Source organism: Morone saxatilis, unplaced genomic scaffold, assembly GCF_004916995.1.
Source record: "Morone saxatilis isolate NCDOM2014 unplaced genomic scaffold, NCSU_SB_2.0 Contig14, whole genome shotgun sequence".
Taxonomy (NCBI): domain Eukaryota; kingdom Metazoa; phylum Chordata; class Actinopteri; family Moronidae; genus Morone; species Morone saxatilis.
The window spans coordinates 15,262,994-15,274,374 of NW_023339696.1; the positions used below are offsets into that span (position 1 = coordinate 15,262,994).

Genomic DNA, 11,381 nt, shown 5'->3' on the forward strand with positions numbered 1-11,381 from the left:
TACTACTACTAATAATAATAATGAGATATTGTAGTAAATAAGCGCCCCCAGTGTAAGTTAACGTCAGTGCTGGCCCCTAGCCTCCATTACGTAACCGAGTTATTCATGGTTAGTTGTGCAAGTAGCGTTGAGCTGGATTATCTGACTAAACAAACAACAACATCCGCTGGCTGGTTGGTTTGCGTTGATCTGATGAAGGTTGGTAAGTTAGTTTTATAACAGGCATCAAGACTTCTACTGCTCTGGTGATTCACTTTTGTTTTATAAGTTTCCTTTTCGGTGTCACTCAGCTGTGATTTATTTAAGGGAGCTCAGGAGAAAGTGGGCCGTACCTCAGCCACTAAAGTCACATTATTATTCCTGACAGTTACTGAATGAACACCAGATCACAAAAGAGTGGTTACTATTTATAGCCATTTAATTGTTCCCATCATTGCAGATGTACCGTGAGAAAATGACATGAACATTTTTGTCACTACAGGTTGTGCCACATTTGCCATTTGCCATTCCTCAGGTGGAATCTTTCTTTCCCCAGTCGCAGGTAAATGTTTTGTCTTGTTAACCAGTTCTTTGTGAATATATTGACTATTGCACATATGATTAATGATATAATGTCCACATAGAGGCAGCAACACACAACTGACACTGTCTCAGTGAAGTTAAACACAGGGTTTCATACATGTTGTATTTATTAGATGTTTGTTGTTTTAGGCGTTCTCTTATTAAATCCCTTTGTACAGTACAGTAAAGTAGTATAAAGTACAGTACACAGTACACACACACACTCAACATGTGTATGTTTATACACAAATGTAACAACCTGCATGTTTCTCTCACATATTTAAATCATCCCCAGGATGTCTCATGTTGTTCAACTCCTCTCTCCTCCTCTCTCCTCTTCCTCGCCTCCTCTGCTCAGATCTCAGGTAGAAGGAACTAAGGCGCGAGGAGGATGTACAAACTGAGAAATGAGAAGAGGGGATGCAATTACACAGCACTCTTTTTTTTTTTTTTTTTGCTGTGTTCAGATTTCCCTGGAAACAAATTCCAGTGTTGTTTCTCTGAGATATTTGTTGAGCACTGCGTTCAGCTACAGCATGCATCATTTAGCCAGAGAGAAAATCAGGCTTTCTGCTGAAACTTCAGCTCTGAGAAAGGACTGAGGAGCTTTCACTTGTGTCGTCTTTTCATTCAGACGTGTAAAGGAGGTCGATTTTGTTAATGCTTACCTTACTGTGCCGATGATCATCAGTGTACTCACTCATTACTCTCTGATTTTACTCACAATATCTGTCATGACTGAATACAATGAATATAATATGATACTATTTTTCTTTACATCAAAAAATTCATCAACCCTTCACAAAAACAGACTGGGTGCATCATGATAATTTTACAACGCACTTCTAATCACTGGGTTAAAAAACTGACCCAGTATGCATAAAGCACTGAGGTAATAGTGGGTTAACCTGACCCAATACAAGTGTTTTGACCTTAATTCTAATTCTGTTGAGTTATTAGATCAAAACAACCCTTCTGTGGGGTGGCACTGGTTGGAAAGCATTTCACAAAAGCATAGTTGAAAAGCTGTACATTGCTATTTGATTACTCAATAACATCAGGCCGAGCAACCGGTGCAACAGAAGAACATGAGTTGCTAAAAACTCCACTATATTTTAATCAGTTCTGAAACTTACAGTACTTGTTTGACATCAGCAGGTACAAAAAGTACTTAATTAGCCTCTCTGAGTGTTACTGGGACATTTTATAACTTGGGAGAAGTCTGTGTCAGAGAGTAATGAGCCATGGGACTCAAACTGTAAATTTTTTTTTCCCTCACAGAATAAAAGTCGACAGGAGAGTTGTGAGGGGAGCTCCGTGTCCAACCCCTTTCCCTATACAGACATTCGGCCAGTATGTCCAGTGACCCTCCTCCTCCATACCCTGGAGGTCCCAGTGCCCCTCTCATTGAGGAGAAGAATGGACAACCTGGTAATGACATAAAACATGCAGGATTGTGGTGAATGTTAATAGGTACTCCCAGGCACAGTATTTGTAGTTATTAATATTTAAACAAGTGGAGGCTGTTTTCTTTGCTCAGCTGCGTGATAGCAATTGCTTGAGTCATTCAGTGGTACAAGTAAAGGTTTTACTCTGTGAGTCTGATTTTTCAACAACACACTGTTGTTATTTAAACATACTTTATTGCAACTTTAATTCATGACTATCAAAGTGCCATCTTAAAACTCCATAGTATGCCTCTGTACAGCAACTTCTAATCATTGTGGCTTGAGTAAACATTCACCATGGAGACTGATATTATTATAGTCTCCATGGTGATATTATATTAATATCAAATTTTTCAGTATGTATTCTCAAACCTGTGTACACCTGTCTTCAACACCATTTTCTTCCTTTTTTATGTGTGAAACAGTAAGGACCGCTCCTATACAGGGACAGCCCTTGCCTCCAGACTACGGTCCTCCACCCTATGAGGCCGCACAGCCAGGCTTCCTTCCCCCACATGTCCCTGGAGAAGGGCCCATGCCTATGCCAATGCCTCCACCACCAGGTGCTGCAGACCATCTGCATACATTAAACAAACACACCAGCATCGAAAGCACAGACACACTGCCAATACATGTGATTGGCGTATGAAACGCCAATCACATGCCGTATGCAAACCAAAACAAAAAGTGTAAAATGACTAAAAGCTACATAGAGCTGCAGTGATGGATGTTAATTCTTAGTGGGTTAGGTCAGTCATTGGATTCATTGTTAACATCACTTATTGGAGCTTTAGGGTTGTGCAAGACTTTGATTTGTTTATTCCAAATATCATGATAAGTAGTTGTGGCTCAACATATATACAATGCAATATATTAAGTGTAATTTCCCCCTGTATAGGTGGCCACTACCCACCTCCTCCCGGTCACTTTCCTCACCCGATGCCAGGACAGATGGGTCCTGGTCCCAGTCACTTTGTCCATATGGGAGGTCACACAGCGACCGTCCTGGCTCCTCCAGGAGCAGCCACCACTGTGACTGTACTGCAGGGGGAAATGTTCCAGACCTCACCGGTGCAGACTGTCTGTCCGCACTGTCAGCAGGCAATCATCACTCGCATCTCCCACGATGTCGGACTCATGAACACACTCTTCTGCCTCTTCTGCTTCTTTGTAGGGTAAGTAGATCACAGGTTAGAAGTCGGTCAGAAAATGGGTCTGATAGCAGATTGATTAAGGTCATCTAACAGTTTGTCATGGGTTTTGTCTGTTTCACACCCGTTGCTATGTAAATATGTGTCACACACATACAACTAAAGAGAGTAACACCTAAATGTGACAGCACTCTGTTGTTTGTCTCTAGATATATAATTAAAGATAAGACTTAATTTTTATTGAGCTCTACCTGCATTCAGAACTTCAAGCTGGCAATTACACAAAATGATCATTTTTTAATCTTTTGAAATCTTTTAAAATGTATACAAAAATCTGTCAGACGTTTAACTGTCTGTTAGTTCACACGCCTTTTCTCAGCAGTGCCGTTTATATGCAAAGCAATCACTCATACAAATAATGCGCTCTGAATATGCAGACATCTGGAGTTTCACCAATATATTCTTGATTCATTGAAAACGTTTATTTGGTCTGTGTTGTATTGCATATTTAGCATATTGGGCTGTCTGTGAACTCTGTTCCAGTAAGATGGCTGTAGTTAGTTGGTTTCACTTCTTTAAAATCAGGGTAAACAAGCAGTCGTTGCCTGTCCTAAAACAAGGTATACACTGACTAATAAAATGCGATTTACTGCTTTTGTCACAGGAGCTATGGTGAAAGATGTTCAGACAAAAGTTTTCTTTTTTCTTCCATTGAAACTCTCACTTTTTACAGCGTAATATTTTTGTCTGTCTGTTTCTCACTTTTAGGTGTGATCTCGGCTGTTGCTTGATTCCCTGCCTGATTGATGACCTCAAGGATGTGACACACACCTGCCCTTACTGTAAGGGCTACATTTACACATACAAGCGTATATGCTAACCACCGACAGCTGTATTCTACAGACATGTACATGCACACACATTAACTCACAGCTCCTCCTGCTGGTAGTGACAGGCTTTACCCCCCCATTTTTGCAAAGTGTTGTGTAGCCCTCTTAAATTGTAAGTGCAGTTTTCTCATTAGTTCACAGAATATTTACTGTATATATCTTTCAGCTTAATTCTTTCATGTATAAACAAGCATTTGAAATGTACAAATCTCACTGAACTACAGAAGATGTAGGGCACCAAAACATCCACCGAGATGGATAGGCAGCATCTAATCCTATACGGAAAGCTGAAGAAAAGGTTTTGTGATTTTACACACATTACTGCTAAAAGACAGCCTCAGTTAGAGGAAGCTGTGAAAATGATCACTTTTTTTATTTAAAAAACATCTGTGAATCTTGCTGAGAAGCAAGTGTATTGAAGTCAAACTTGCTGGATTTGGTTTCTTGTTTATTTTCTTATTTATTTCAAGTATTTTATCCACTGTTTTAGCAAGTAAGTATTGAGAACTGTGAACATTTTTGTCCATGTCTGATAATTTTGTTCTAACAGACCTAGTTTTCCCTTTTATCATTATCCCTTTCTGAATGTGAGCAAACTAACGCACTATTTTCAGCTTGGTAAAAACTATTTGCTTGTTTGGGAATGCCCAAGATTGATGTTACTGGCTGTATTTTCTTCTGGGCTTTAGTCAGAAGGCACAACATGTTGAGGTGGTTGAGCTCTTAAACACATGGATGCCCTCTGATGTACTTAATTTTGACAATGAAGCCAAGATTTGCACTTTAAGTTAGAATTTCACATTTCCCCCTCTGATGCATTTAAAACCATCAATATCAGCTGTCTTTTGGAGAGTTTGGCTTGAAGGAAAAAAACTTAAGTGTCAGCTCATGAGTAAAAATTAGCAGTGTATAATTTTGGCTTTTACTGGGACTGAGTGAATGCCACCATACATGCACTTATTCAGACTATAGTAGACTCGAAGTAGAGCTTGCAGAGTCTTTTACGGTTACTTATGGACACACACTGCATGACATCTCAGTTGTCCTCTCTCTGGCCAGTGTGTCAATCTGATGCAGCGCTCCACACTAGTTTATCTTCCCACCGATACAGTTGGATGATTGATTGCTGGCGCCACAGTAAACAGCTAGTTTAAAATAGAAATGTATGTTGGCAAACAAATGACAGTGGTGGCACCATCATCACATAACACTGTAACCCTCCTAATATGGCATCAGCCCTTAAAGAGTACCTGCATTGCTCAGATGCATGTTAGATAATAAAGATATCTTTTGACTAATACTAAATAGTGAACTCTCTGCTAGGAATAAGCTTCAAATAAATGATTGTATCAGTCATCTTTCAAAGTGACATTGTGATTCCATTGAGATTACTACTAACAATGAAGCAGCCATAGTTCCACCACAGCATGCCCGAACTGCCTTTCACCTTCACTCACCAAATGCAGAGTCTGTCTGCATGAGCCACACATCAAAAATGAATAATTCTTACTCGCTAGTTCCTGGACTCTATGTGCATTTGATTTCTTTTCCCGCGAGGCTAGCTAAGCTGTGCAAGATCGTAAATTGAGTTGAAGGATTGCATTGAACTTTTAATACGAAGTACTGTATGCCATTGTTGTGAATAATGCTGGTCTGCATTGCTCTCTAAATGTCTGTGATATGTATAACTATGTAAGTCAAAATTTGTTTGACGGTTGTATACAGGTACTATTTTATCAATAAAAATCAGAACATGATTTTTCATTGAAACTCATTTTAATGTTATTTGGAAAATGAACTATGCCTTAAAAGTGCACACTGTATGTAAATATATCCTCTGCCAGGACAAAAACGGAAATTAAAGATTCTTCAGTGACACTTACACACACACTTGAAATCATCAGAAGAGTGTCCATGACTACCAGAGCCTTTTGGTAATAAATATGTCTCAAGAAGGAGGGAGAAGGAATGAGGGATCATGCCACATCAGCATTAAATACATGAAAATGTTCAAAGTGCAAAGGTTTCAGTCTCTCCATCGGTGTCCACACTGGGCGTTGCAGCATTTGTAGAAAGTCGTCATCGGTTCATCAGCTGATCTCGTCTGAATCTGCATGAAATACGCCCGTAGGTGGCCACACTTGGGACAGGTTTCTGTGAACAGAAATAAGTGTCAGTTTGGAACCACAATAAGTCCTGGAGTTCCCATACTTGGTTTTATACTGCGTAAAACATGAAAACATGTACGCAGCAATACAGCTGTGAAAGCTCACCCGATTAGACTGAAATTCACACAATAATCTTCTCCAAGAAAAACAAATACAGATCTGTGTGTGCGAGCAGCATTTATTTAGTCTAATAAAGATTTCCTTCAAAATCAAAACAGTTTTACCAAGTAAAACACACACTGGAGAAATTTGATTTGATAAGGGAAGTTCAACAGTTTCAAAGGGCTTAATGTGGTTCTGTGAAAAAATAGAGAAATGATCTTATGTGTTATTGTATGTGTTCCAGTCTAAAAACAGCACATATGTAGGCATATAAAAAGTTATGATAACCTAAAACGGGACATGCAGAATAATTTTGGCATCAGGATTTGAGATACTGAGAAATATTTGATCAGAATTTCACATTTTAGGCTTTAAGAGAACAACTAATATTTAATCTACCTTCAATTTAAATAAAAATATTTCATGATAATGTATCTCAGCAGATTTTAGGGTGTATGATAGTTTGAATTCAGAGTATGAAATTAGTTTGTAATGTGACTTACTTAAAATAAAAAAACAGCAATTGCTAAATAAAAATCTGAATGTAAAAATGTCTGAATCACAGATTATATGTAATATTAACAACATTTTTACTATGATAACAACAGCATGACAGATAATTCAGCATGTGACATATCCTATCTGCACAACCAAATAATGATCTAAAGAATTTACTCATGTATCTCTAAAAAGATACACACTTTTGCATGTCCTATTTCTTTTTTTGTCATTTATAAACAAATTGCTTATTATTCTGTTGATAATAAAATCTGAGATTAAATTTTATAATAATATTCAAGTACAAAACATGAAAAGGGGGTATTATTTTCCATAGCAGTTAAGACACGAGTGGGCACCAGTGCAATAATAATATAAAGCACAGACATTGACTTATATAACCGAGACAATACTGGATTTTTGAGATGACAGACAACACTTCTAATGTGTCAAGCCTACATACTGTACCATGGGTTGTTTTAATGTCACTTACCAGGAGTTGAGTCCACGTTTTCCCAAGCTGCAGCGCCACCAAGAACATCATCCACCTCTTTCAGCTTAGGATACTTCCTGTTATTTACCTGTAGACGGAGAGCAAAGAAATAGTCAAACAGTGCTGATGCAGATGTGATACTTAAACATTAACAAAACACAACTCACCTTTCTTGTGATGTTGTGTACATACGGACAAGTGTTGCAGGCGAATCTCATGCACTTCTGTCCCTCCTCGACAATTAAAACATTTCCGCAGGTTGGACAAAAAAGAAGCATGTTCGTGACAAACTAAATGACAAATTCTATATGATGTACACTATTTTATTCACACAGATAAATAGTTTCCCTGCTGGAAACTGTTTGGCGCATGCGGAGCAGCGGAAGGCGAGCTGATGAAACCAGGTGCCACACTTTTTAGCGTTCGGTGGGGAACAAAATATAAAGAGAGAAAGTGGGTTGTAAGTTAATTTAACGCCAAAATAGTATCACCCATGAATATGGTTGAATTAACAACATTATTTGGCTGTTGAAGAAAAGACTAAAGTGGTGTCTGAATTTACGTCCACAAAGGGGAACCATTTGTACAGAGCTACGGTTGCCTTCCGGTAAATAACTTTTACAGTACACGGTTTGTTTACTTCATGGCTTATTGCCGTGAAAGAAAAGAACAAAAGTAGTCTTTTTTACTGTTCGTTCACTTGTTAGAGAACAGCAGTAGTTTGAACATTTATCCATTGTTGAATGACTTCAGTGTCGATGATGGAGGAGCAGAGTCAGGACACTGTGGGAGCAGGAGGAGGAGGAGGAGGAGGAGGACAGTCTGTAAAGGATGAAGAGCCTGACAATGAGAACCTGACAGAGATGGCAGCTCCAGACGCAGAGGAGGAAGATGAAGACGCTCTTCCTCACTCAGAGATCCTGGATATTTTCGAGGAGGGACTTGCTCGGCTTGTGCAGGACCCTTTACTCTGTGATCTGCCTATCCAGGTTGGTTTGTCCTTGATGCCCTTCATATGCAGTGTCCTGTGATGAAAAAACTAAACATAAGTTGGTTTATTAGTAGAAATAAAGGTGTTAAAATAGAGAAATATGACATTTAAATCACACTTGTATTCACACTCTTGGTTGTGATGCATTAGATCCATTCTTAATATTTTCTTGAGATATATTTAACGTCACTGGAGTTGCAATTTAAAGCTCACACATTTAAGTTCCCACTCTTCATAGTGAATGTCAGAGCAAAAACAAACCACAAATTAAAAGGAACATCTATCTATCTATCTATCTATCTATCTATCTATCTCAACTCTGCTTGTATATCTGATAAATAAAGTGACTGAACATGTGTTTTATGTGTTTGTAAGAATCTGTACTGATAGAGAAGAAGTCCTGTACATTTTCCTTAAACCTGATCATCTTTGTCTTCAGGTGACGCTGGAGGAGGTGAATTCTCAGATTGCTTTGGAGTATGGTCAGGCGATGACAGTGAAGGTTTTAAAGGCAGATGGCGAAATAATGCGTAAGGGTTTAGATTTTTATTGGTTCATTTAGTACAAAATAGTATGTATTTTCTGAACACATAATTCTATGTATTTTCTTTAATTTGTGAACATCAAGACACAACTTTTATTGTTAATTTATTTATACACGGTGTTCCAAAATATTATGCATATACTGTTTTTGTTCCTTTTCTTACTAAATAGTCAATATAATTTTTTATTCCTCAACCCAAATTTATATCCTATTCTGTATCTTATTTAAACACAATTAACAATGATGCAATGCATTTTTGCAACAGATCAAATTCACATTCGCAAATATTAATCAAAACAGAGTCACCACTTAATAGTTTCAAAAGATGAAACGAACTCTGTTGTATTTTGCATTAGAGGGATAATTTTTCTCAAATCCAACGTATTAATGAAAACACTTTTTTTTTTTTATGTAGATTTTGCCTTTTAATGCCTTTATTGGTAGGCAGCGAAGATGCAGGAAAGGGCTGAGGAGAGAGAAAGATGATGACATGCAGCAAAGGCCACAGCCGGATCCAACCGCCGCCTTCATACGCTCCGTCATTTTCGCTCAGCTCTACGATCGGGCGCCCTAAATAAAAATATTTAAAGATCGGTTAATTAGGACTACGTTCTTTGATAACTTAAACCTCTATCATCCTGAACTTGAAGCATGTACTTTTCTGCCTGTATTTCCTTTGAGGATCCAGAGTTGGCTCCAGATTGCTGTTTTGAGGTAACAACGCCACCCACCCTCATAAGCTTCCTTTTAAAGATGCTCCACAGTTCTCAATAGTGTTGATGTCAGGCGATGTTGCTGGCACACGGTGATTTTGCTCCTTAATGCCATAGCGCCAAGCCTCAATGTATTGTGCAGCATGGCGATGGGTGCGTCTGGCTTCATGAAAATGGATTTTACTCGAAGCACGGTCTTTTTTACCCGTGAGAAAATGGGCAGTTAGTAACTCCTCATATTTCTGCACGAGGTCATTTTGACACTTCAGCACCTTAAAGGGCTACACCTTACTTTCACATGATCCAGCTCCAAAAAACATTCCCTCCATCCATCTGACCATCCAATGTGCCGGCATACATCAGGAATAAAACGTCATAACAATTATCTCTCATGTATTCTGAGCCCACTGCAATCTTCCCTTGTGGCTTGTTTAAGGGTGGCCGGAAATACATCTTTATGCACGCCAGGCGCCTCTGGAGGATCTGCGTGAGAGGACCTTGGGACTCCAGATAGGCCCGCGCTTCAAACTCCTGGGTGTTTTTCTACTCATCCGTGCTTTTCATCGGCTCTTATCGAGAGGTACAGAACTTCCTAACATGCCCTTATTCTAACAACCCTCGTCTTGCGCTCGAATCAGACACAAACCTTGGTCATGACGATGAGTCTCTCTTAATATTCTAATACGTATCCAGTGTGTTTCGGGGAGGGTGCGTGGTTGAAGTGAGCGTGTCACGCTGTGAGTTTTTTTTCCCCGGGGGCCTATGGGTTGCATGAAACCTGCTGTTGCTTTAATAACTGGAAGAACCATTCTTAAGTACGTTTCCTTTTAATGTAGCTACCTGGCAACGACTAAGCAAGACAACCTGTCAGGATTGATGGCGTGATTCTACGACATGGGAGCAGCCAATGAGAAACTGAGCACAATTGAAAACTTTTATTAAAAAACAAAAAATCTAATGTTTTTTTTTTAATTGAAATCTTATTTGCATAATCATTTGGAACACAGTGTAATTATAACATTTTCTTTATTTTTGTATTAATTATTATTTGAAAAAACATTCCTCCTCTTAAGCCATTGTGGTGGTGCAAAATGCCACTGTGCTTGACCTGAAGAAGGCCATTTGCAGATTCATGGAGCTGAAACAACAACGTGAAGGAGGAGTGAAACATGTCAGCTGGTAAACACACTCTCAAACACAGTTAAATAATACTTAAATAATAATAAAAACATATTTGTTACATTCCCACTGTTTCCTTTGTTTCTTTTGTAGGAGATATGTTTGGAGAACTTATCATTTAGTCTTTCAAGGGGAAAAGCTTGAAGATGACAAGATGAGGCTTAAAGAGTAAGTGTATGAAAAAATCTCGCTTGAGCGTCTTCATCCCACTGATTGACTATTTCTTTGCTCTCTGGATTTAAAAAAAATCTTTATATCTTTAGCTACGGGATCAGGAACAGAGATGAAGTGACATTTATGAAGAGACTCCGGAAAAAGTGAAATATCACAACCAACATTTGTCACGTCACGAAAAAACACCATTTCCTTTCGTGTGACTTGAAATGACTTTACACACAAGTATGATGTTTATGATTGTATGACTTGTTTTATTTTAAGCGTTTGTTTTTGTTTTTTGTTTGTTTCAGTCTTGATTTGTGTACACATTCTAAATATTTATCCAGAATCTCACTTTACAAACTGAATGTGAATAAGATTTCTGGAGACAAGATGTTAAGCCCATTTTGTATTTTTTATAGTTCAAAAATATTAAAATATATTACAATATTTTCTTCCTGTGTAGTTGTGTTTCACCTGAGCTGGT

General features: G+C 38.4%; 3 protein-coding genes across 6 annotated transcripts in view; 2 read left to right on the top strand and 1 right to left on the bottom strand.

Annotated features, from left to right (window-relative positions):
* The window catches only part of cdip1 (cell death-inducing p53 target 1), a 7,375-nt gene extending 1,568 nt beyond the window's left edge, over window positions 1-5,807 (top strand). Inside the window, exons 1-6 of one of the 4 annotated variants that reach the window (XM_035654436.1) lie at window positions 87-202; window positions 482-541; window positions 1,843-1,992; window positions 2,435-2,572; window positions 2,908-3,184; window positions 3,929-5,807. In XM_035654436.1, coding sequence (XP_035510329.1) covers window positions 1,917-1,992; window positions 2,435-2,572; window positions 2,908-3,184; window positions 3,929-4,040 — 603 coding nt within the window. In that variant the 5' untranslated portion in view covers window positions 87-202; window positions 482-541; window positions 1,843-1,916 and the 3' untranslated portion in view covers window positions 4,041-5,807. Of the gene's footprint in view, window positions 1-86; window positions 203-481; window positions 542-1,842; window positions 1,993-2,434; window positions 2,573-2,907; window positions 3,185-3,928 lie in introns of those variants that run through there. The other 3 variants (XM_035654437.1, XM_035654435.1, XM_035654438.1) reach the window with 3 other exon arrangements.
* polr3k (polymerase (RNA) III (DNA directed) polypeptide K) lies at window positions 5,807-7,719 on the bottom strand. Its single transcript, XM_035654440.1, has 3 exons — window positions 7,479-7,719; window positions 7,312-7,399; window positions 5,807-6,204 (listed from the first exon to the last, which is right to left on the bottom strand). Exons 1-3 carry the CDS (start codon window positions 7,587-7,589, stop codon window positions 6,077-6,079), a joined length of 327 nt encoding a protein of 108 aa, XP_035510333.1. The 5' UTR covers window positions 7,590-7,719; the 3' UTR covers window positions 5,807-6,076.
* Window positions 7,720-7,900: 181 nt separating this feature from the next.
* snrnp25 (small nuclear ribonucleoprotein 25) lies at window positions 7,901-11,344 on the top strand. Its single transcript, XM_035654439.1, has 5 exons — window positions 7,901-8,300; window positions 8,742-8,832; window positions 10,633-10,738; window positions 10,832-10,906; window positions 11,002-11,344. Exons 1-5 carry the CDS (start codon window positions 8,055-8,057, stop codon window positions 11,057-11,059), a joined length of 576 nt encoding a protein of 191 aa, XP_035510332.1. The 5' UTR covers window positions 7,901-8,054; the 3' UTR covers window positions 11,060-11,344.
* Window positions 11,345-11,381: the final 37 nt, after the last annotated feature.